The 26080-nt window shown below is 49.0% G+C and overlaps 1 protein-coding gene across 2 annotated transcripts in view; it reads left to right on the top strand.

Moving 5' to 3' along the window:
- Positions 1-1035: 1035 nt before the first annotated feature.
- Tbc1d22b (TBC1 domain family member 22B) overlaps positions 1036-26080 on the top strand; it is a 56389-nt gene continuing 31344 nt past the window's right edge. The window contains exons 1-3 of one of the 2 annotated variants that reach the window (XM_051153399.1): positions 1036-1236; positions 16557-16613; positions 23129-23436. In XM_051153399.1, coding sequence (XP_051009356.1) covers positions 1181-1236; positions 16557-16613; positions 23129-23436 — 421 coding nt within the window. In that variant the 5' untranslated portion in view covers positions 1036-1180. The remainder of the gene's footprint in view (positions 1237-16556; positions 16614-23128; positions 23437-26080) is intronic. The other variant, XM_051153400.1, reaches the window with a different exon arrangement.

Here is a 26080-nt window from a genome sequence, read left to right as displayed (position 1 = left end):
CACACACACACACACACGTAGAAGGATGGATTAGGGGCAATCTGCACATATCTTAGGAGTAGGAAGTATCCCCCAGCTTCCCCCAAATTGTCCTAGGACACCAACACTCAAAAAGAGGAGCGATTAATGTAACACCCAAAGGAGGCAACATGTTAAAATTGGATCTCACTTTGAGTCAAAATTAGATTGAGAAATGAACCTAAAGGTGGAAGATTTATAATCGGTTAATAAGAGAGTTAAGAATATGGGGGTACATCCTTCATCTTTCTGATTGTTGCCATGGAGACGTCCGACGACGTCCTTAGAGGAAATGGTTGGTACTTGGAAATTGGAACTGGAGGATAAAATAATATTTCCCAAGCATGGTTTCTCAGTATCTGGAACCTCCTAAGCAGAAAGAGTAAGGCCCGAGGGAGGGATTACATCACGGTGTTCAGTTAGCAGAAGAAAGGGAGGTTCTGATAAACCAACTGCTGCTCCGACAACAACAGTTTCCCACACTGGGCTATGGCCCGGGCCTGTCTTCCAAGAAACTGGGATCATAAGGCAACAAGGCAGGAGTAACAACCCTGGGTACCGATGAGGTGGGAGACGTTCAAAAATGGTCCACAGTTATCACATGAAGCCTTTCTTGTAGATTAAAGACTTTTGTATATAAGTGTTATGGTTTCTCCTTACCCCTCCCCCACCCTCCACCTTCCCCCAACTGAGACCCAGGACCTCAGCCCATCAAAGGCAACAGTCTCATCTCCCTCCTTCTTCCCAGTAGGTCTTTTCCCTTCTTTTTTTTTTTTTTTTTTTTTTTTTACAATTTTTTTTTTACCTGGTTCACTGCCACCTCCTCTGAGTAGGAACTTTCAGCCCCGCCTTCCTGCCCATCTAAGTCCCGCCTCCCGGCCCACCTGTGTGCCCAGCCCCTGACGTTACCGCGGGGCTTCAGCGGCCCGCAGGATCCCGGATCCTCATTGGTCGGTCCGTCCACCGGCCTGCGCAGCCCACCAATGGCAACGGCGCTGGGCGGGGGGAGTGCCCACATCCAAGATGGCGCCCCCAGGAGCTGGGAGCGGGTGACCGGCGGCGGGGAAGCGGCCTGGGCTGGCCCTCAGATTGCGGGGTCTCGGGGGCCTGTCGCGGGGCGCCCCCGTGACCCACCGACCAGGCCTTCCCCCGGGCCGGAGCGATGGCCGCCGAGAACAGCAAGCAGTTCTGGAAGAGGAGTGCCAAGCTGCCGGGGAGGTGAGCCCAGGACGCTGAGGGGAGTGGGGATTGGACCCAAAGCCTTCCAGATCCCCGATTCCTGAATCCCATGGGCCTGGGGTGAGCCGGGGGCCGCCCCCGAGGCTGGAGGGCTGGTGTCGGGGTAGCCCAGGCTGGGACAGCTGTCAATCAGAGGAGCCTGGCCAGCTTGGGTGTGGGGTGCAGACTGGGGTCTGGGGCCGGGGAATCTCAGCTGGGAGATGTCCGGGGACCCGGTGTGAGGGGCAGTGGAGTTGGGCGAGTTGCTGCTGTCAGCCTGGTATTGGAGGACCACCTGCTGACCGCTTTCCACTTTCTACAGAACTCCTGGGGGGGGGGGTCTCTAACAGCATGGGTAGCTGCTTGCATGAGGATAGCCCTTGGCCTTGGTCTCCAGCCTAGCCCATTGCTATTTCCCTTTTGGACTCCATAGGGGTTCTGATGGGGGAACCTGGGGCAGGCCTGCAGGGGTGTGAGCAGGAAACGTGAGGGGGAATTCTCAAGCCTGACCTTACTTTGTCTCGAGTTGGCCCTTACTCATTAGGAATTATTGCGGGGTGGGCACAGGACGGAGAGTAAGTTACCCCTTTGGCACTTTCTAAATCGTTTGTGCAATCCAATGTAACCTCTCCCCCCGCCCTCTCCCCACCCTGAGAGGTAATTTTCTTTTTGTGTAGATGGCATTAAATTCTTTGATTCCTCAGTTTTGGTGGGAGAAGTGGGCCGCCCGGGCAACTTCTTAGTTTTTCTTTCTCTTCTTGGTGTATGTTGACATTCTCAACACCTGTCCATCCGTCGTCACTCTGCCCTTGGTTTATTGGCTCAGGTTGTTTTGGGTGATCCTGACAAGTGAAAGGAGTGTGTTAAATTGCTGAACTTAAGATTTGTGCCAGCCACAGGCTGCTTTGTGTGAGACTTTGTGTCTGCCATGCTATCTCTCCTTATTGGTGTGCCTGTAACTCTTTTTTGTTCAGGTGTAATCCTTTGCCCTGTGACTTCTCTCTCTCAGCCTCCTCCCCTCTCTTCCAACATTGCTACATACCTCCCTCTTTCCCTCTCCCCCTCCCTCCCTTTCCCCTCCCCCTCCCTCTTCTCTCCCCCCTCCCTCTCTTCCTCTCTCCCTCTCCCTCTTTCTCCATCTCTTCTTCTCAAGGCAGACATATTGTACCACTGAGCTACAGCCCCCACCCCATCCCCTTCTCCAAGCAAAAGAGAAATGAGAGGCAATTATTGGCTGTGTAACTTAACCTAAGGTGCTATCAGACACGTGGAGAAAACCAGATTGTGTGTGTGTGTGTGTGTGTGTGTGTGTGTGTTTTCTCGAGACAGGGTTTCTCTGTGTAGCCCTTGCTGTCTTGGAACTCACCCTGTAAACCAGGCTGTCCTGGAACTCAGAGACCCGCCGGCCTCCGAGGAGCCAGATTTCAGTGACGCATATTAATATAATCCCGGGGAGGAAGGTAGCTTTGGATGAATGCTGTGGGGTTATGGTGTTCACACATTGTACAGTGACACTCTGTGTTTTTAGATAAGCTTCATTTCCTGCCGCCGATTTCGCTTCCTTCCTGCTTGAGTGAGCTCTCCAGCTGTGTGGACTGCTCTTCTCTGGGAGTGTGCTGTGGAGGGATCGTTACAACTTGATGTCCTAAAATAATAATCAGTGGGGAAATGGCCACACCAGGAAGCAGTGGCAAGGGCAGTGGGAGGCGGGTGGTCTCTGTGACTTTAGACTGCCAGATCTGGTGCGTTCAGGGTCTTTGGTTACTTCTACTGGACTATAGGAAGTCAACGTCTTAAAAATATTACTTTTACAGCCGGGAGGCAGAGACAGGTGGATCACTGTGAGTTCAAGGCTGGCCTGGTCTACAAGGCGAGTCCAGGACAGGCAAGGCTAACAGAGAGACCCTGTCTTGAGAAAAACATACCAAACCAAAACAACAACAAAACCCAAAACTTCTTTTAATAATTATTTTTATCTATTAGTGTGTGTGTGTGTGTGTGTGTGTGTGTGTGTGTAGGTGTTTGCATGCCACAGAGCTCATGTACAGGTCAGAGGACAATTCGTGGGAGTCAGTTCTCTGCTTCCACCCTGTGGGTCTCGGAAATCGAACTCAGGTCGTCAGGCTTGGCAGCAAACACCTTTAACCTGCTGAGCCATCTTGGTGGCCCCAAAGCATTACTCTTGCTAGATGGCAAGAGTCTTGAGTTTCTTCATATCTCTGGCATTCTTTTCCATTTTGGAACATAGAGCAGGGCAGGCAAGGGCTGTGGCGTCCAGATGATGATGACGATGATGATGATGGCGATGATTGTTACTCAGGGTCTCTTGCTTGTATGATGGACAGTATATCTAGCCTTCGGTTTCCTAGTCTAGGAAGCAGGGAGTAAGACACTTCCCTCAGGGTTACTGTGAAGACCATTTGTAAAGAACCCAGCACAGCGTTTATTTAGTGCATTGTGCTTGTCTCATAAACAGTCGCTATTAATTGTGCCGTTGTTACTGTTAGAGCAAGCAAACATTTAACAGAATGCTTCTCAGTTCCCCAGGACCAGTTGTTTGTCCTGTTTAACACCGGGGCATGAAAATGTTGCCACGATGCATAAACCATGGTCCATACCCTGCCCGGTGAGGGAAGTACTGTCCCCTGTGCACGCTTGGCAGAGAGCCCCAGGCTCAGGGCTGCGGGGGAAAGCTGGGGTGCTTTTAGTTCCAGAACAGAACTTTTACATCTGAGCTCCTTGTGCCTGGAGAAGAGACATCCACTCCTGAGCCAGGAGCTGAGTGAGCCTGTGCTGGGTCCTCAGCAGGCTGGGAGGAAACTGCTTTGCTTTGCTCTGCAGTTGGAAAAATGGGAAAAGTCCAGGCAGTGGCTGGTAACTTTCAGTTTTCTTTGATTATGATGGAGTGACTTCAGTGACAAGTAGAAATTTTGTTAGAGTAGCCCAAGTTAAAAACCAAACAAACAGCTGGGTAGTGGCAGTGCATGCCTGCAATCCCAGCACTCAGGAGGCAGAGGCAGGCAGGATCTCTGTGAGTTCAAGGCCAGCCTGGTCTACAAAGTGAGTTGAGGACAGTCAAGGCTACACAGAGAAACACAGTCTCTCAAAAAACTAAAACCCAAAACCAACCAAACAAATAAAGGGGGCTGGAGAGATGGCTCAGCAGTTAAGAGCACTGGCTGCTCTTCTAGAGGACATGAGTTCAATTCTTTTTGTCTTCTTTTTTCTTTTTTTTGTTTTTTGAGACAGGGGTTTCTCTGTGTAGCCTTGGCTGTCCTGGACTCGCTTTGTAAACCAGGCTGGCCTCGAACTCAGCGATCCACCTGCCTCTGCCTCCCGAGTGCTGGGATTAAAGGTGTGCGCCACTGCGCCCTGCCTTCTGAGTTCAATTCTTAGCAACCACGTGATGCCTCACGACCATCTATAATGAGATCTGGTGCCCTCTTCTGGCCTGCACTCATATACATAAAAATACATACATACATACATACTTATTAAAAAACCAAAAACCCAAAGCATTCTTTAAATTTTGTTTGTTTTGAGACAAAGTCTCACTATGTAGCCTTGGCTATCCAGGAATTCACTATGTAGACCAGGGCTGGCCTTGAACTCACAGAAATCTGCCTGCACCTGCCTCCCTAGGCCTGGCTCTTTAAATATTTTTAAAAAATTACTTTGTTGTGTGTAAGTTTTAGCTATGCATGGAAATCTTTGCATCCTTGTGTCTAGTGCCCACTGAAGCCAGAAGAGGCCATTAGATCCTATGGGACTGGAGTTACAGATCTTATGGCCATGTGGTAGGGAATAGAACCCAGGTCATCTACAAGATCAGCCAGTAATCTTAATTGCTGAGCCATTTCTCTAGCCTTTTTCTTTCTTTTCTTTTTTCTTTTTAATGTTATTGAGATATAAAATTCACTCTTTAATTATTAATGAAATTGTTAGTTTATTTAATGGTTTTTTTGAGACAGGGTTTCTCTGTGTAGCCTTGGCTGTCCTGGAGCTAGCTCTGTAGACCAGGCTGTCTTTGAATTCACAGAGATCCGCCAGCCCCTGCCTCCTGAGGGCTGGGATTACAGGTGTGCACCACCAGGCCCAGCTTATCTTTATTTTAAGTGTTCAGTGTTCTGCCTGCACATGTGCCTGCATAGTACCACACGCACGCCTGGCGCTGCTGGTAGAAGTCATAACAGCGATTTGGATTCCCCAGGAGCTGGACTTGTGAATAACTATGAGCTGCCATGTGGGTTCTGGAAACACACTCAGGTGCTCTTAACTGTGGAGACATCATTCCAGCCCCAAATCAACTCATTTATTTTTCCCATATTCACTCGTAAATGCATGCTCCAGTAGTGTGCAGTGGGTCCATCCTGAAGGTAGATGCTCTTGACTATCTACCACCACTGACTTTCAGACCGATTAAAGGGATTTGCTTTTATTTTGTATGTTTGTATGAACGTGGATCCTGTGTTTGCAAAAGTCAGAAGAGGGCAGCAGACCCCTCAGAGCTGAAGTTGCCGGTGACTGAGAGCTACTGTATGGGTGCTGAGACCTGACCTGGGTCCTCTGCAGGAACAGCCAGTGCTCTTAACCAGTGAGCCTCCTCTCCAGCCCCTGACCTCAAGACACTTCTGAAAAAATATTTATCTTCAGATAGTGTTTTATTATGTAGCTGTGGTTGGCCTAGAACTCACTGTGTAGTCCAGGGTGCCCTTAAATTTACTGAGATAAAAAATCTTAGTACTTGGGAGGCAAAGGCAGATAGATCCCTATGAGTTTGAGGATAGCCCAGGTTTCGCAGAAAAACCCTGTTATCAAAACAAAACAAAACAAACCATAGCCACATGCCTCTGCCAGGGCTGGAGAGGTGGCTCAGAGGTTAAGAGCACTGTCTGTTCTTCCAGAGGTCCTGAGTTCAATTCCCAGCAACCACATGGTGGCTCACAACCATCCATAATGAGATCTGGTGCCCTCTTCTGGCACGCCGGGCACACATGCAGGCAGAGCACTGTATACATAATAATAATAAATACTCTTTAAAAAAAAAAAAAAAAAGAAAGAAAGAAAAACCAGAGGCCTCTGCCTCTGAACTTTGGCATTAAAGGCCTGTGCCACCACGCCCAGTTTAGGTCATCATTTGATGTGTAGGCGGGTAAGCAGAGTGCTTATCTTACAGAATGCAGGCTGTGACCCGACTGACCCCAGTTCTGGCACTTTCTAACTAGGGGACCTGTCTCAAAAGACAAAACAAAAAACTAAAAAGAGGGCTGCTATATATAGCTCAGTGGCAGAACACTTGTCTGAGACCTTGAGGTCAAGGGCCATTCCAGCCAACCCGAGAAAGTGGTCCTTTGTCTTCAGTGGTTGTAGGATATTTACACTCCCCGCTGCTTTTACCCACTTAAGGTCAGGAAGGTGACCAGATACTGAAATAGAATACTTTCCTCACATGTATCAAACATTGCCAAACCTTGCAGCACATCCCCTGAGTTCTGCGAGGAAAGGTGCAGGAGGCAAGTCAGGTGGCCACTGTCTTCACAGTGAGCAAGGTGGTGACAGCTGAGCCAGGGCAGGGAGTAGGAAAGGACAGTTGAGTTTGGATCCTCAAGACTTTGCAGATCATTGAAAGCATGGAGTAGAAAGAGGGAGGAGGGGTCACCCCCAAGTGCTGAGCTTCAGAGGAGTCAGGTGGAGAGGTTAGAGGGCAAAGGTGCTACTGTCAAGCCTGAAGACCTGAGTTTGGGCCCCATGTCCTACATGGTAGAAGGACAGAACTGACTCCCCAAATTGTCCTCTGGCCTCTATATGTGTGTTATATACACTCAGAGTAATAAAAAATAAAAGCCGTTATACAACAAAATCCTGAGCTCTGCCATACTCGATTTCCTTCTCTATGGGATGAAAGGCTTAGATTGAGTGAGCCTTGAGGTCTGGACCAGTTCTGAAGCTGAGCATTGCACGCACACATCAGCTCCAACTCACCAGGCACAACTGGTGTGGATCGGAGCAGACCTGGTGCAGAAGATGGGCCCTTCCGTGTTGTCCTTTTGAAAGTAGCAAATTGCTGGCCTGGGTGAGCAGCTGAGAGCGGCAGAATTTGCTGAGTGCTAGCACTCAAGGCTAAGACCCCCCCTTTAGTTAGGAAAAGTGAGGCCAGATGGGGAGGTGACTTTCCTGAGGCCACAGAGCAGGCTTCAGGGTTCCTTGCCCCAGTGCTCTCCTGTCCCTCTCTCCCCAGTGCTTCTTGTTCCCCTCAGCCCTGGTTGTCAAGGCAACTCTGCTGACCGAGGAGTGTGGTCACTAGTCATGACGGGATAGGAGAGACAAGTGTGAGCTGCTGGCTCACCGCACTCTAACCCCCAGGCCTACTGCAAGGCTTGTCCTAAGCAGAGAGCTTGCTAGTAACTCTTCTGAGGTTTTATTTTTGTTTCTGTGTATGGGTGTTTTGCCTGCATGTGTGTCTGTGTACCTTGGAGGCCAGAAGAGGGTGCTGGATCCTCTGGAACTGGAGTTACAGATGGTTGTGAGCTGCCACATGGGTGCTGGGCTTTGAGTCTGGGTCCTCGGGAAGAGCAACTAGTGCTCTTATGAGCCGAGCCATCCCCCCAGCCCCCAAATACTTGTTATTAAAGTCGAGGGCTGGGGTATAGAGGGGTTGGTAGAGTGCTTGGCTAGGGTGCATGAGGAAGGCCTGGGTTCAGTTCCTAGCACCTTAGAAAACCATGTGTGGTGGTGCTGCTGTGTGCTTGTAGTCACAGCACCGGAGAGGGCAGGTGGGGTGGTCAGAAGCTACATGTGGAATTGGAGATAACCCTGTGCTACCCGAGTCTCAAAAGAAAAAAAAGAAAAAAAAAGTCATTATTAGAATTAAAGTTGAGGCTATTAGTATTAAAAGAAGTTGAGGTGCTGGCCCCCCCCTGTCTGGAATCTTAAAATTTGTGCAGTGGAGACAGGAGGACCAGGAGTTCAAGGACAGTCTAGACTATTTGAGATAAGAAAAAAAAAAGGTGTTATTGAGAAGCTTGGGGTGGAGTAGTCTGGCCAGCACTGGGTTCTGTCCCCTACACTGAAGAAAAGAAAAGGAAAAATTGAGAAAAGTGGCTAGTCTTTTTGTTTGTTTTTTGAGATAGGGTTTCTCTGTGTATCCTTGGCTGTCCTTGACTCACTTTGTAGACCAGGCTGGCCTGGAACTCACAGGCATCTGCGTGCCTCTGTCTCCCGCATGCTGAGATTAAAGGCATGCGCCACCACACCTAGCTTGGCCAGTCTTGAAGTACACAGTCACTCATGCATTTTAACTAAAGTCTTTCCCTGTCATTTGAGGAAAGCCCAGTGTAATGGTTGGAGTTTGCCAGGGCAGGTCTATGACATCCCATTTTCGGCTTGGAAATGTCTTTGCTGATATAGTGAGTGACTAGAAGGTTCTGAATTATTGCTGAAGCCGTGAACCTTGGGGTCTGGAAGTCTTCCACAGAGCCCTGGTGTGAACGGAGTTTTGTTGCCAGAGTTCTTGACATTTAAAACGGACAGTTCTATTCTGGTGTTTGCTCAGCTTCCGGGTCGGCATCAGCCACCTGCTGGCCTTCCCACCAAGACTTTCCCACTGTTGCCACTGGGTAAGACACCTCTGGCAACACTTTCTGTGGGTTTGTCTTCTCCAGTGTGGCATAGCTCCTTGGCTGTGTGCTGTCTGTTCAGGGCATGCGTAGTGCCTCCGGGGCCGCAGCACCTTAGTCTGTGGCTTTCAGGTCTACCAGCAAAGAGTCAGCTGAAGTAGAGCCCAGGCCTCTGGAGTTCTCACCGACCACAGCATAGGAAGTGCCTGCTGTTGTTCTGCATCCTGACCTGTCCTGAGGGAGCCACAGACAGGCCACAGGTCTCTAGAAGTTGGAAATTTGCTCTGCACTGCTGCTTTCCCTGCTGAAGACAGCAGACGACCAGCTTTCTGGTTTTCCCACTAAGCATATGTCAGGTTTGTTATCAGATAAAGTAGGCGTGGAGCTGGGTGGGAAGAGCCAGGTGTGGAGGGATCCTGCTGGGCTGGGCCTGGAGCTCAGGGTCAGGGTGCTCACCTGTGAGAGGTGAAGCCCTTGTTCTCCCCAGCATCACAAGAAAAAGAGGAAGAGGAGGAGGGGGGGGGGGCGAGGCACAACAACAGCAGTGGCACTGATACATAGACATTAATTAGGGCTAGTGAGCATGCTCAGTGGGCAAGAGACTTGCTCCCAGAGACCCGACAACCTGGGTTTGATCCCTAGACCCCACCGTGGAAGGAGTGACTCCCAAAAGTTGTCCTCTGATCTCCAGCCATGAGCCACGGCATCTGCGCGTACAGGCACACATTATACACCAATGCACAAAATAACAGAGAAAAGAAATTAGTGAGGAGTGGAAGCAAGCAGAGAGGTCCCTGTGCCTTAGGCAGAGCTGGCCTGTAGGGGGGAGATGTAGGAAAGACCTGTGACAGAATCCAGTCGTCTCCCTAATGGTTTATCTTCCCTGGGGGCTGGACACGGGCCAAGTGTTACAGTGAGACTGGACCCGATAATTATTTTTTTCCTTGCACTTTCCTTTTTGCCTGAAAATGGTGATGAAATGCTTATATACATTTTTTAAGGTAGAATCTCATACTGTAGTCTACACTCCCTGTAGCCAAGGCTACCCTCAGCTTCCCAAATTCCAAAACTACAGATGTGTGCTGCCACCCCACCCTGACCCCGACGTGCAAATGCCTATGTAAAGATGGAGTGGTGACAGCTTGTTCTAGCATTGAGTGTATGTGGAGCTGTGGAGGGGCCGGGTTGACACAGGCGTGTAGGTGAATTATTATATTGTTAAAAATATTGAATTATTTTGTGTTTATGTCTGGGACAGAAAAGGGTGTCGGGTCTTCTGGAAATGGAGTTTGAGCTACCATGTGGGTGCTGGGAATTGAATCCATGGCCTCTGGAAGAGCTTCCAGCACTCTTAGCCACTGAGCCATCTCTCCACGCCCCATAGCTGAGTGATAAAGTCAGTAGGTGGGCACCTGCTCTCTGGCTCTTGCAGTCTGTCTTCGTCCAGCCCTTGTGATAGCCTTGGCTTCTCCGTTTATAACTTCCCACCTGTCTGTATTGAGGCTCAGCAAACTGATTTATTATACACGGTGTCCCTGCCTCACATACATCGTGGTCTAGTTGAAGAGCAGGCTAAGAATTCAGGTTGGGATCCGATGCCTCTGCTGCTGAGGTCCGCCGTCCGTCTCAGCCCTCCTGCCCGCGCCGGCACTTCAGCCAGTGTCTTTGAAAAGCAGTCTCCTGCGACCTGAGGAACCTCTTCCCCCGTAGGTGGTGGCCTCTGGCCTGTAGGTCCATATGACTAGAGGATTTGAAGATCTTACTTTTTTATCCACTCAACTAACCCAACTGGCCTGGTGGGATCCGCCTGCCTTGTAGCATTTAATGGTTGACTACAGAGAGAGCTTTGGACTCGAGACTTCAAGTGCCCGAATCTGAGAGGATCTGAAAATGTTAAAATGCAAACCTGTGACCCTCTGGATCTCTGTGGTTGTGTTTTAATTTGTATTTTTGTGTAAGCCTCCTTGTCCCTCGTTGTGGGAGTCAGACTCCCCCTGTACTCTCAGGTACCTCCCGGCATTTTCCTGTCCTTTCCCTCTGTCTACGAAACGCTAGGGACACAGCGGCATAGCCTGAGTGAATAGTTGAATAGTTGAGTAGGGGAATGAATCACTTAGTAATCTCCCAGAGAGGCTTAGGGAGTTGACGTCCTCGCAGCCGAAAAGGTCCAGAATGTGCAGAAGTCAGACTCGCACGTGAGAAGATTCTCTCCGAACTCCAGACAGGCACAATGTGGACACTTTGTTGGAGAATGTCATAGTGATACCTCACATCTGATATGCTACTCTAAAAAAATAAAAATGACGTGACGAGGAAGTGATTGACTGGACCACATTCTTATATGAAAGCATCTTACGGGTTTCCTGTCATAAGAAACAAAAATGCTGGGCGAACGCGGGAGCTGGAGAGCTGGCTTAGTGATTAAGGGTGCTCACTGCCCTTAGGAGCACCTGGGCTCAGTTCCCAGCACCCACACCAGCTCCAGACCCAGAGGATCTTATGCCCCCTTCTGGCTTCTGAGGGTACCGCATGCACATGGTGCATGTGTGCGGTGCATGTATGCTCACACAGGCACGCATGCAGACACATGAATAAAGCTTGCTAAACCCATTCTGTTTTCTAAACATTGGGTGAAGATTAAACTATAAACATGGGAGGGAGGAAGCAAGCCAAGGTCTCTTGGCAGCGGGTGCTGGGTTGAATACTTGTGTGTGTGGTCCCACCTCACAGCCTGCTCGCCACCCACTGGGAGCTGTGCTGAGTCTCCCAGCCCTCTCAGGGTTGGAAAGGCACACCCTTTGCAGGGAGAGCAAGCGTGCCGCCTCCCCGAGGCCTGTCGTGCTCTGCAGCCTTCCACCAAAGCTCTGCACCTGCTGTCCCCCAGTTGTAAGATACATTTCATTTTAATACTTTTGCAGGATATATGGAGTCATTATGCATGCAGGCCTGCGTCGTATGCTATTCTTGGTTGTCAACTTGATTGTGTCTGCAATCAACTAAAACCCAAGTGGCTGGGTACACCTGTGAGGGATGTCTTTCCTTCCCTTCCCTTCCCTTCCCTTCTCTTTCCTTCCCTTCCCTTCCCTTCCCTTCCCTTTCCCTTTCCCTTTCCCTTTCCTTTCCCTTCCTTTTTCCAGACAGAATTTCTCTGCAGCCTTGGCTGTCCTGGAACTCACTCTGTAGACCAGGCTGACCTTGAACTCACAGAGATCTACCTGCCCCTGCCCCGGCTTCTGCCCCTACCCCTGAGTGCTGGGATTAAAGGCATATGCCACCACTGCCACTGGGCTGATTTTTTTTCTTAATTAAATCATTTGAAGTGGCAAGAGCCACTTATTTTTTTCTTTTTTCACTTGTTCTTCTCTCATACAATACATCCCCTCTGTCCCCTCCCCTCTCTCCTCTCTGCCCAGCCTCCAGCCCCAACCCTCCCTGCCCAGATCCACTGCTCCTCCATCTCCCTTCAGAGAAGAGCAGACCTCCCAGTGATAACATCTGAACATGGTATAACAAGATGCAACAAAACTAGGCACGCCTTTAATCCCAGCATTTGAGAGGCAGCGGCAGGTAGGCCTCGGTGGGTTCAAGGCCAGCCTGGCCTACAGAGTGAGTTCCAGGACAGCCAGGGCTGCAGAGAAACCCTGTCTTAAAAAACAAAACAAACAAACAAACAACAGAAAATAACCTGAAAAAACAAAAAACAAAACAAAACTAGGCACAAACCCTCATATTAAGGCTGAATGAGATAACCCAGTAGGAGAAAAAGGGTCCTAAGAGCAGGCAAAAGAGTCAGAGACACCCCCTGTCCCACTGTTAGGAATCCCACAAGCGCCCCAGACGAAACACCATCAGTGTGAATGCAGACCTAGCAAAGACCCATGCCAGCTCTGTGATGGCCGCTTCAGTCTCTGAGCCCCGGGAGCCCTGCTTGGTTGGTTCTGTGGGCCCTGTTCTGGGGTCCTTGACCTCTCTGACTCCTACAATCCGTCCTCCCCTTCTGTAGGGTTTCCTGAGCTCCAACTAATGTTTGGCTGTGGGTCTCAGCACCTGCTGCTCCCCATCAGCTTCTAGAGAAAGCCTCTCTGATGACAATTGGGCTAGGCGCTAATCTAGGAGTATAGCAGAATACGTTAGGAATTGTTTAATTGACTTTTTTTTTTTAACCAGCAATATTTGGTTCTATCCCAGGTCTGTGATCCATACAGTGTCCCATTCCTGGCTACCCAGGCAGTGTCAGGCATGGGCTCCCTCTCGAGGCTTGGCCCTCATGTTAGACCAGTGATTGTTTGGACATTCTCACAAGCTCTGAGCCACCATGGCCTCAGCACACGTGGCAGGACAGGTATGAGTGGAAGGTTTTGTGGCTGGCTTGGTGTCCCAGCCCCACCACTGGGAGCCTTGCCAGACAATTGAAGATGACCAGTTCAGGCTCCGTATCCTCCGTTACTAGCAATCCTCGTTAGGGTCACCCTCATAGGTTCCAGGAAGTTTCCACTACACTGTTTCCACATCTCCCCTAAATGCACCCCCTTCCAGTTGTCTCTCCCTGTACTCTCCCCCTCCATCTCTCTTCCCCCACCTGACCCCTCCTATTGTCATCCCCACCCAACCCCTATCCACCCACAGAATCTATTCTGTTTCCCCTTGAAGGCCTCCTTGTTGCTCCGCCTCTCTGAGCCTGTGCATGGCAGCGTGATTATCCTCAACAGCTAATCTCCATGTACATAGCGTGTGCGTCTTTCTGGGTCTGGGTTGCCTTGCTCAGGATGATCTTTTCTGTTTTCATCCATTTACCTGCAAGTTTCCTGAGTAATTTTTTTCTAACATCTATGTAAAACTCCGTTATGTAAATATACCACATTTCTTTATCCATTGATCGGTTGAGAGACATCTGGGTTGTCTTGAGTTTGAATCAAGCCACTATGAACATAGTTGAACAAACATCCTTATGGTAGGATGGAGCGTCTTTCGTGTATACGCCCAAGAGTGGTATAGCTGCGTCTTGAGGTAGATCCATTCCCAATTTTCTGAGGAAGCGCCATATTGATTTCCACTGTGGCTGTACAAGGTCTCATTTCTACTAGCGATGCAGAAGTGTTCCCCTTGCTCCACACCCTCGCCAGCATGAGCTGTCCCTTGTGCTACTGACCTTAGCCATTCTGACAGGTGTGAGATGGAATCTCAAAGTAGTTCTGATGTGCTTTTTTTTGCCTGGGGGCTAAGGATGTTGGATATTTCTTTAAGTGTTTCTCAGCCATTTGTGATTCCTCTGTTGTGAATCGGGACAGACCCACTTCTAATTTGGATCTTTGAGGCAGGAAGATCCACCTCTTCTGGGGCACACCTCTGGCAGCTGCGTAAAGGACACGGGAACTTGTGCTCTTTGCCTGTTTGCTTTTGCTGTCACTGGCAAGCCCTTTCCTTCGCTGGCATAGAGCCGACTTCTTCGGGATTCTGAGGTACACTGAAGACCAGCTGAGACATTCAGCCTCATGGCTGAACAACTGCTGGATTGTTGACCTCCCATTGGTAGACAGCCATGGCTGGACCAGCTGGACCACAGCCTGTGAGACGGCCTGGTAAATCCCCTTTCTTTATATGGAGAGTCTCTCTAAGTTCTGTTCCTCCAGGGACACTGACCAGTACAGCATTATATGCAGTTAAGTTGACATTTATTTCTTGTCAGTGGGGACAGAATATTCTATTTACTTAAGATGCATGCAGTTTATTTAACTAGCTCCTTTTCTGATAGAGATCTTTTTGTTGTTGTTGTTGGTTGGTTGGTTGGTTTTTTGAGCCCTGGACTCACTTTGTAGACCAGGCTGGCCTCGAACTCACGGAGATCCTCCTGCCTCTGCCTTGTGAGGCACTACCATGCCTAGCTATCTTTTTTTTTTTTTAAGTCAGTTCAGGTTATTTTTATTTATTGGAATAATAATTGGTCTTTGTTTTCTTTTCTTTCTTTATTATAATTTATTCATAATCCATCCTGATTGTTATCCCCTCACTTGTATCTTCCCATTCCCACCCTCCCTCCCTCTTCTGCCCTAGACCTCTGGGGTGTTGCTCCTCCCCCACTGTCTGACCACAGCCTATCAGGTCTCATCTGGATAGCCTGCATGCCCTTCCTCCCCGCTAAGGGTAGGTCTTTGTTTTTCTTTTCAGTTTTAAAAAATTTTTATTTTATTGTATTTTATTTTAATTATTTTTTTAAAATAAATTTTCCCTACATTGAGGTAGTGCATACCTTTAATCCCAGCTCTCTGGGAGGCAGAGGCAGGTGGATCTCTGTGAGTTCGAGGCCAGCTTCCTCTACAGAGTAAGTTCCAGGACAGTCAGGGCTATATAGAGAAACCCTGTCTTGAAAAACAAAAATAAGTAAATAAGTAAAATAAAAATAAGAAATTCACAATATGGACTAGATTGTGCCTACATGTATGTAATCTGCAAGTTTGGACGTTTTATGTATTCTAGCGATCATGCTTGTAACTTTTTATTACAGTTATTTATTGTGTATATGTATATGTGTGGGTGTGTGCATTCGTGATGCACATGTGGAGGTCAGAGGACAACTTACAGGAGCTGGTTATCTCCTTTCATGCTGTGGCGCTGGAGAGATGGCTCAGGGGTTTAGAGCACTGACTGCTCTTCCAAAGGTCCTGAGTTCAATTCCCAGCAACCACATGGTGACTCACAACCATCTGTAATGACATCTGGTGCCCTCTTCTGGTGTGCAAGTATTACATGTAGTCAGAACACTGTATATATAATAAATAAATAAATCTTAAGAAAAAAACAAAAACAGTAGGCTGTTGCCAGAACAGTTCAGCTGCCTGCCAGTTGTGCAGAGACGTCCACGGTGCTGCTTTCATGAGTGGTCCATGTTAGCATGGCTTTAAGTGATGCAGCAGCCTTTGAGCCGCCATGCTAACTTGCTGATTTTCCAAGCTGGACTTGTGTGGGATGGTTTCCCTGGTTCATTGTTGGTGTCCTGTCTGTGGAAAAGGGGCATTAGAAGGGATGTTCGTTCACATCTTCCCAGGAAAAGTCATACAGCACAAGTGCTTAGCAAAGTCTAATCCACACTTCCCTTCATGTTGCCATGCTGCCTTCAGTGGCCTCATCTTACAGTGAAGGTAGCGTCAAAGGAATCCAGTAATTGTTGCACGTTCACGTTGGCACTGGTTGACAGCAATGGCACTAGAACTCTGCTCTCACGGGCTCTGTAGCCTGTGGTCTCTCATGCTGCCTAGTTTGTTATTACCACAGTGTTGGAATAGGTGCTATGGAGCATGTTTGGTCAAAGGAACTTTCAGGGGGTGCTTTTCCCTTCCGGCTCTTGAGGCAGGGTCTCTTGTCCTGCCATACTGCGTATCCTTGGCTAGCTGCCCTGCGGCCTTCCACAGTCAACAAGCTGGAATGGTTTTTGGACGTGGATAGAAAACACTTTACCAGTGGCGGCATCTCGCTGGCCCCACCCTGCTAATCTGTAAAGATAGGACTGACTGCCGGTCAGGAGTGCTAGGGCACTGGGACTTCCCCAGGGAAAACGAGCCCTGTGAAGGGCTGCCTTGAAGCGTAGGCTACTGTCTTTTGGAACGATTGGGTGTCATTCCTGGAAGCAGGCTGCTCCTCCAAGTCACGTCAGATTCTCAGCGGGCACATTTCGCTTCCTCACTAACCTTGTGTCTCCACTGCTTCTAGCATTCAGCCCGTGTATGGAGCCCAGCATCCTCCTCTGGACCCTCGGCTTACCAAAAAGTAAGTCCCTCTACTCATCTTTGGCCGTGGCCCACCTGTCCCCTCTATTTTGCTGAGTGACTGTTTTGTCTCTGGCCTTTCCAGCTGCTGCTCTGCCCTGGTGGATCAGTAGCAATCTTCTCACTAGGAAGATTCTCACTGTGTAGATCAGTCTGGCTTTGAACTCACAGAGATCTACCTCCCTCTGTTTCCTGAGTGCTGGGATTTTAAAGCATGCATCAGTTTGCCTGGCAAAAGGGACAGGTTTTTTAAATTAATTTTGTATGTATGTGTGTGTGTGTGTGTTTGCCTGAGTATATGTGTGTGCACTATGTGCACCATGTGGGTACATAAGAGAGAGTTGGATCCCTGGAACTGGAGTTGCAGGCAGTTGTGAGCAACCATGTGAGTGCTGGGAACTAAATCCAGGTCTGTAGCCATATTTTTTTGGGCTGCTTTATTGGGTTCCTATATTTACCTCCCTTCTCTACCCCAGTCCCTTCCAACCCCCCAACATTAGGTAGGTGAGAAAAGAGGTTAAAGGGGAAAGAAAGGGCATAGACCTCTGTAGATTGCATCCTGCTGATTAGGGGCGTCAGGTTCCTAGGGGCAACTTCAGTCTTCCTTGTCAGAATACCCAGCAATCCAGCCATAGCAAGTGTAACAGCAGGAACCAGCAGCAGCAGGGAACAGCAGCTGCCACAGGCCCTCTCAGGACTCTCCCATTCATACCCTATCCAGAGTCCCCAGAATTAAACTATCTGTAGCTACCAAAAATCATGCCCCTTCTAGAGCATGAGACAATCAGAATTAATAGCTGTGGACAATTTGAAGCACACCTGGGATTACAACAAAAACATATTCACATAACTCGTGTGTTTTGTTTTGTTTTGTTTTGAGACAAGGTTTCACTGTGCAGCCCTGGCTGTCCTGGACTCACTTTGTAGACCAGGCTGGCCTTGAACTCACAGATGTCCTCCTGCCACTGTCTCCTGGGTGCTGGGATTAAAGGCATGTGCTACCATGACCAGTTTAACTATTTTTGTTTTTTTTTTTTAAACTGGGTTTTTAAAGAAACTAAAATTCTTACTACATTTTCTCCTTTCAGTCCAAGTAAGATGATATTTTATTTATTTATTATTATTTAAGAGTTATATTTATAATATCCAGTCTATATGTATTTGGCAACCTTGGAGAAAGTACTTTACTATCTGTCCTTTCCTGATGAGTCTGAAGTTTTGTACCTATATCATTTTCTTATCACTTGCATTACAACTTTTATTTTATTTTATTTTATTGGTTTTTCCAGACAGGGTTCCTCTTTGTAACCATCCTGGCTGTCCTGGACTCACTTTGTAGACCAGGGTGGCTTCAAACTCAAAAAAGGTCCACCTGCCTTTGCCTCCTAAGTGCTGGGATTAAAGGTGTGTGCCATCACTACCTGGCTACATTTACCACCTTTAAAATATCTTCTTAGACCCTAAAACATTTTTATTAGATCTTAAACAATGTAAACTGTTATGTCTTTAATCTTGAAGAAGGAAAACTAAGATATAACTATTTAGTCTTCAACCCCATCAGAGACCTGAGAAGTACAAATATTACCTGAGAAAACAGAAAGTACAGAGCAAGCAGCTTCTAAAACTATAGAAATGACAGAGACTGCAGCTGCCTGGACAGTCACCCAAGGTTCCTCTGTGTGGTTGGAGCATTTAATTTCGGCCTACAGGCCCAGAGTATCTGACTTTTCTGTGAAGCAGGAATTTTGAAGGACTGGCCTACCTTATCTTTGTAAAGTTGGTCAGTTGACTTCCCAGCGTTCTGCTTGTCCACTTTGGGCAGCATGCCTGCTGTCAGTAGTTGAGGTAAGAGCAGTTGTTTTGCCCCGTGGCAAGCTTTGCCATATTTGAAGCAAGCTCCGTATGGAGGTTCTTCAGTGCCCATCATCTTCTTTGAAATAGATTGGGAGCGCTGCTAGGGGCAGATGTGCCTCTTTGTCAGTAAAGCCTTTTATTATTAAAACATCTTAAATGCCCTATTCTGCAGTTTTCTAAAGTGTTTGAGGACCATCTGTCTATCTGTAGTGTATTTAAATAGACAAATGTTGCTTGTTTCTGTCTGTTTACTATCTGCCTAACTTTGAAACCATATACAAGAGGCTATTTATTTAACTAACCAGACTGGTACCTAACAAGACTACAAGTAAGACAGGTCCTCTACAAAAGCAAGTGGGTTTTTGTTTGTTTGTTTGTTTGTTTGTTTTGTTTTTGAGACATGGTTTCTCTATGTAGCCTTGGCTGTCCTGGACTCACTTTGTAGACCAGGTTGGCCTTGAACTCACAGTGATCCGCCTGCCTCTGCCTCCCGAGTGCTGGAATTAAAGGCGTGTGCCACCACACCTGGCAAGAGTTTTGTTTTGTCTTTTCAAGACAAAGTTTCTTGTGTAGTCCTGGAATTCACTTTGTAGATCAGGCTGGTCTTGAACTCACAGAGATCCACCTGCCTCTGCCTCTAGAGTGCTGGCATTAAAAGCGTGTGCCACCACCACCTGGCCTAGCATGTTCCAGGTTCAGGAAGGAGCAATTCTTTTATTTTTTTTATTTTAAAGATTTGTTTACTATATATACAATTTCCTGCCTGCATGTGCCCGCCACAAGAGGGCAGCAGATCTGACTACAGATCATCCCAAGCCTTAATGTTGTGTCTGAAAATTGAACTCAGGACCTTTTGAAGAGCAGACTTCACCTCTGAGCCGGCTCTTCAGTGCTGAAGGAGCAGTTCTTGCGTCAGGGACCGGCTATGTAACCCAAGTTGTTTTTGCAGTCTGGCCCTTCCTGCTTCTGCCCTCCCAGGGCCAGGTTATGGGCATGCACCACCACTGCCCAGCTTCATGGAAACTTTTTAAAAGATTTTTATTTTTTTATTTTTGGTTTTTCAAAACAGGGTTTCTTCTCTGTGTATCCTTGGCTGTCGTGACTCACCTTGTAGACCAGGCTGGCCTGGGACTCAGAGCGATCCGCTTCTGGGATTACAGGCATGTGCTACCACACCTAGCATTTTTTTAATCTTATTTTTAATTGTGTGTGTGTGTGTGTATGTGTGTGTATGAGTGCCCACATAGGCTAGAAGAGGGTGTTGGATCCCCAGGACCTTTGAAGTTATAGGCATTGGTGAGCTACCAGACATGAGTGAACTCAGGTCGTCTGCAAGAGCAGTAATCACTGTTAGCCAAGCAATCTCTCCAGCTCCTTTGAAGTTCTTTTTTAATGAGACAGACAGACAGACAGACAGATGGACAGACGGACAGTATGAATGAAGTGAGTGAACTCTGTGACCTGCATCCTGCTTCCTTTTGAAGTTGGTATTCAGGTAAGATACCCTGGGCTGTGGCAAATGACTGCAGCCCCAGGAAAGGCCAGGGACTAGAGGTGTCCACTCAGGGGGCTGACACTAGAGGTGTCCACCCAGGGGCTGACACTAGAGGTGTCCACCCAGGGGCTGACACTAGAGGTGTCCACTCAGGGGGCTGACACTAGAGGTGTCCACTCAGGGAGCTGACACTAGAGGTGTCCACCCAGGGGCTGACAGTATGTTCTCTGCAGTTGAGTATTACTGTAGAAAAGCTCCCCATCGCCCAGAGCCAGCTGCTGGGAGCTGCCGTCCAGCAGTCTTACAATTGCCCAAGAGCCACGTAGCTAGCGTGTAAATCCACCGTCCACACGCAATAGGGACACTTCTATGTTCAGATCCTGCCCCTCTACCTCACTGTGCCCATCATCAACTGAGTTTCCCCTCGTTCTGGCTCGAGGGTGGATCTTCAGGAATCAGGAATATGGCCATGTCCCAGACTGTGCAGCAAACTTTAACAGCTTTGTTTTCTCACTTTTTTTTTTTTTAAAATATTTATTTACTATGTGTATAGTGCTCTGCCTGCATGTACACCTGCACGCCAGAAGATGGCATCAGATCACATTATAGATGGTTGTGAGCTACTATGTGTGGTTGCTGGGAATTGAACTCAGGACCTCTGGAAGAGCAGTCAGTGCTCTTAACTGCTGAGCCATCTCTCCAGCACCTGTTTTCTCACTTGTTAATGTTGTAAAGCTGAGGACACCTTCCCTGGTCACTCCACAGAGTCATGCTGTAGTCGGCTTCACCTGGCTTCACAAATCAGAGTGAATCCCCTCAGATTAGCGGCTTTCCCGCGTGTGTGTGTACGCTGCCTTGGTGTTAACATCTGAGCTCGGGCACCCTGAGTGCAGCAGCAGAGTGTTTACAGCCTCAGATTGTTGCTGTAAAATATTTATCGCCCTTGTGTTAGTACCTTTGGACGTTCTGATTGCTTTCTCTGCTCAGCTCCAGACCACCATCAATTACCCTGAAGTTAATCTCCATCGTAATAGAAGCTTCCACATCCGGTCTTTAATTATCTAAGCCGCATGAACACACTAAGTCATCTCCTGTCCATGGATAGTGACTCCAATTTGCTAAATCATTACTATTAGTGGCAGTATCACCTGCAATAATTTTTATAGCTTAAATAAAGCCCGTGTTATTGCTGAGCGGTCCCATCAGCCACTTGCTGGTATGACAGGCTTCTAAGTGGGTTGTTTCCCAAACTGATACTGTGTGGCAGGTCCCACTCCCAGTTACAGTACTTGGTTCATGTGGGGCCAGACGGAGCTCCAGGGGACTGCGTTTGTGTGAGTGTCTTTGAATTCCCTACTTGCTTTATGTCAGTCACCCAATCCCAGACATTTTTCAAATATAAGTCTACATGCCCTCCTGAATATGTACAGACCTCATGTCAACCACAGCAGTTCTGTAAGGAGAGCGGCAGTTGTGGTGAAGCAGGGCAGTGTTGTCAAGTTATAAGATGACGGCTCTCTTGTGTTCCGAGCAGTGTAACCCATGGCCACTCCTTTAAAAAATGTCTTTCACCAAGTTCACTCACAGGTATCATTTGTTGTGCTTTTGAGAATTTGTAGTGCCACTTAGACTTTTTCTTTTTTGATTCCTTTTCTAAAGATTTATTTTTCTGTGTGTGAGTATTTGCTCCATGAGTGTAAGTGCACCATATTTTTTGTGCCTGGTGACGAAGGAGGCCAGAAAAGGGCAATAGAGCCCCTGGAACTGGAGTTACGGGGGGCAGGGACCACCATGTGGGTGCTGGGGACTGAACTTGGGTCCTTTGCAAGAGCAGCAAATGCTCTTAACCACGGAGCCATCTATCCAGCCCCAAAGATTTATTATTTAGTAAAAAAAATTGTGTGTGTGTGTGTGTGTGTGTGTGTGTGTGTGTGTCTTTCTGTCTCTGGTGGTATGTGCTCATGAGTGCAGGTGCCAGAGGAGGTCAGGGGGATTGGATCCCCTGGGAAGATACTTTAGAAATAGGGACTCTAGCCAGGCATGGTAGCACACGCTTTTAATCCCAGCACTCGCGAGGCAGAGGCAAGTGGATCACTGTGAGTTCCAGGCCAGCCTGGTCTACAAAGTGAGTCCAGGACAGCTAGGGCTACACAGAGAAACCCTGTCTCAAAAAACAAAAAAGAAGAACAACAAAAAGAAATAGGGACTCTAGCCGGGCAATGGTGGTGCACACCTTAGTCCCAGCACTTGGGAATCACAGGCAGGTGGATCTCTGTAAGTTCGAGGCCAGCTGGTCTACAAAGTGAGTCCAGGACAGCCAGGGCTACACAGAGAAACCCTTCCCGGAAAAACCAAGAGAGAGGCGGGGGACACACAGCTCTAGCTCTTCTGGCACAGCGGCCCTGCTATCTGGAATGGCCTGCCTTGCGGCTCAGCAGGTGAGGGGAGCATTTTAGTGATGTCTTTACGGCACTGCACTCTGTTTTCCATGTACTGTAGACTCTGCCAGAAGTTAATTGTGATTAAAGGGGAAAGGCTCAGAGCAACACCAGGCCCAGACATCTTTCTCTAAGCTGGCAGAGTAAAAAAGAGAAGCCTTTTCATTTTGAGACTTAATGCCGCATGGATGGAAAGTTAACATTAGCCCCCCCGGGGCCCCCCACACTTACTTTCTGCTCTGACAGCTACTCTAGCTTATGTTGGCCGAAGAAATCAACCTTGGCACCTCCGTGGTTTCTAGTCAAGGCTTGGTTCTTGCTTATGTATGCCGAAGTGGGGTAGGTCGGGGTAGAAGGCAGGCTGAGGTCCACCTAGTCACTCAGTAAGTCAGGCAGAGGGAGGACCTGTCACCTGGTACTCTGCAGCTCACGTGACCAGGTGGGGCCACAGGGCGCCTACCAGCATGGCGTGCACCTTCCTTCTCTCAGCTCCGACTAGTCAGGCGGTTTCATTGAGTGTGAGAGGGCTGGGCAACTCAGGGTATGTGGAGGCTGATGACCCTGGCTCCCGCCGCCTGCCTGGGACGCTCCTCACGAGTGAGCAGTGGCTATGGGTGGTTTCTCTGAAGACGTACAAGTGTGGTAGGCGTAATCGGTTATTGTATGACAGAGCTAATGGAGTGGCCAGGTGTGTCACGCTGCTCAGTAATGCCGTCTCCTTTCTTGAAGCTTCATCAAAGAACGGTCAAAAGTCAATTCAGTTCCTCTGAAGAACAAGAAGGCCTCTAGTTTCCATGAATTTGCCCGGAATACCAGTGACGCTTGGGACATTGGCGATGACGAGGAAGAGGACTTTTCCTCACCTCCTTTCCAAACTCTGAACTCAAAAGTGGCTCTGGCAACTGCAGCCCAGGTCCTGGAAAACCACAGCAAGCTAAGGGTAAAACCAGAACGGTCCCAGTCGACAACATCAGACGTCCCTGCCAACTACAAGGTCATAAAGTCCAGCAGTGACGCCCAACTGTCCCGAAACTCCAGTGAGTCCATCCTGCCCCTCCATAGCCCCAGCCGCTCAGCGGAGAGCAGCGAGGGAGAAATGAGGTCCCTTCAAGCTCCTGCTCAGATCTTCCATAGCCGGAGGTCTGCCACCAGCAAGCCTACCATCCCGCTGCGTCTCCACTTCCTGGCCGTTCTTACCCTCTTCCCTTCCCTGCTGGGGATCCCCAGCTTTTGTGGTTACGTTGTTCCCCATTGCTCTAGGCTAGGCAGGTTCACAAATACTAAATGTACTTAAAGGTGTCAGTGAATGACGTCACAAACGGGTCACCTCGTCAGCCCTGGCCATCCACCTAAGGAGGCCTTTTTCCTGTTTGTGCTGCAGGGCCAGGTCATGCTCCCTGACCTCAGCCTGCCCAACAGTAGGGTAGGCTGCAAGGAGAGACCTGCTTTGTTTCTTAGTTACTGTTAGATATCTAGGGACTTTCTGTGTACATTTTTAAGGCCCCATCGCTGTGCTTGATGCTGCTCCACACGGTTTTATATAAACATGTTGGCTACTCTGAGGTGGGCAGGGAGTGCCCTCATCCTCGGTACAGTCAAAAAGGCTCACATACAAATCGTGGGCGTAGAGGGCAGAGGATGTTCGAGCCCCACAGTGCGTCCTCCCGCAGGTTCTGTGAGGCCTCAGTCCTCACACAAGGCCCTACAGTTTGGCTCTAGGGTCTTTACTGAATTGCTGTCATTTGCCTTTGCTCAGGCAGGGCCCAGCTTGAACCCACAGTACCAGTCTGACACAGGCATTCAGTGTTGGTTGTCCAGGTAGCTCAAGCTGTGGCTGAGGTTCCCAGTGACAGGAAGGCCCCTGCACGATGGCTGCAGGCTGCCCTGTGTAGCAGGACCACCTACTTGTTCTCCTGTGGTGGTTCCCTCTGTGTGCATCTGCCTGAAAGCAGCCAGTGCTAGAGATGCCCTACTGTCTAAGCTTTCTGCTTGTGTTCTGCATTTTCTAGCCCCAGTTGTCACCGTCAGCATCCCAGCCAGGTGCCTTGTGGCAGCTGCTGCAAGCTTCTGCAGTGCTGACTCATTTCTATTCAGTGTTCAATATGTTCATTTTAAGGCCCAGATATTGAAAGATGTGACCCAGCCCTAAGAGGCAGTCCCTGAGACAGTTTTCTTTTCCTTCTTTTTTTCTTTTCTTTTTAAATTTATTTTGTTTTTTATTTTTATTTTGGCTTTTCAGGACAGGGTTTCTCTCTTGTAGCCTTGGTTATCCTGGACTCGTTTTGTAGACCAGGCTGGCCTCATACTCACAGCGATCCACCTGCCTCCCAAGTGCTGGGATTAAAGGTGTGCGCCACCATGCCCAGTGAGACAGTTTTCTTTATGGCAATTAATTATAAAGGGTGTAAGGCTGAAAGCAGTTGAAGGAAGAGAGGGAGCAGGACAGGAGCCCAGCAAAGATGGCCTCTGAAAGACTCCACCCAGCAGGGCATGGAAGCAGAAGCCAGACTTTGGGCAGAGCGCAGCGCGTCTTATGGATAGAAGAAACCAGAGGGGACAGGAGCTCCACAAGACCAACAGAGCCAACAAATGTGGGCCCAGGGGGCTGGCGGAGACTGATGCACCAAACAAGAACCATGCATGGAGAGGATCTATGCCCCCTGCTCAGATGTAGCCCATAGGCAGCTCAGTCTCCGTAGGGGTCCCCTAATAAGGGGAGCAGGGGCTGTCCCTGCCATGGATGCTGTTGCCTGCTCTGTGATCACTTCCCCCTGGTGGGGTCCCTTATCAGGCCACGGAGGAAGAGGATGCAGGCAGTCCTGAGGAGACTTGATAGGCTGGGGTCAGTTGGCAGTGGAGAAGGGCTCCCCCTTTCTGAGGGCTGGGGGAGGGGCATAAGGGAAGGGGGTAAGGGTGGGACTGGGAGGAGATGAGGGAGCAGGCTACCCAGACAGCCCTGAGGCATCACCTCTCTCACTTTCCCAGGCTGGGTCTGTTCTTTTGTAAAGTAGTTATTCGTTCTTAGCAGGTGTCATAAGGGACCATGTGAGAGACCATGCTGAAATGGCCCTGATGAGCGCCAGGCCTGCACTGGGACTCCCTCCACCCTCCAGCTGGTTTAGACCGGCTCTAATAGAGCACAGAGCTTGGTTCCGCTGCTTCCACTGCTTCACTATTAACACAGCAGAGTTCAGAGCTGGTCCCTGCGAGTGGGGAATGTGGATCACAGAGGACCCAGCCGCTCAGCCCTGGGTTGCCTGAGGCCAGAGCTTAGTACCTGCCTCAGGGCTCCCCGTGGGCCAAGTGTAGGCTACAGTTGTGCCTGGCTGTGAGGGCAGCCGTGACCTCTACAGTGTCATGGCTCAGCCTTTCCTACGCTCTGCTTTGGGCTGTGTAGCTCCCTCACTCAGCAACAGGCTCTGAGGACAGATCCAGTTAAGGCAGGAAGAGTTTCATCTCCTTGGCATCACCACACACATTCTTAGAAGTCACGCATGGCTACATCCGGGACAGTCAGTCAGCCACAGCTGTCCTCTGGGTACATGTGTGGTCCCTCCCTCCTCTGTGATGGAGCAGAGCCTGCCTAGGCCTCATCTTCTCACTGCCCCTCAACTGGAGCCTCAGGGACCACCACAGGCCCAGGCCTGGAGAAGGCACCATAGCACCTGGCCTGAGCAGACC

Source organism: Acomys russatus, chromosome 11, assembly GCF_903995435.1.
Source record: "Acomys russatus chromosome 11, mAcoRus1.1, whole genome shotgun sequence".
Taxonomy (NCBI): Eukaryota; Metazoa; Chordata; class Mammalia; order Rodentia; family Muridae; genus Acomys; species Acomys russatus.
Note: the sequence above shows the minus strand (reverse complement) of the source record. Positions and strands in the feature narration are given on the sequence as shown.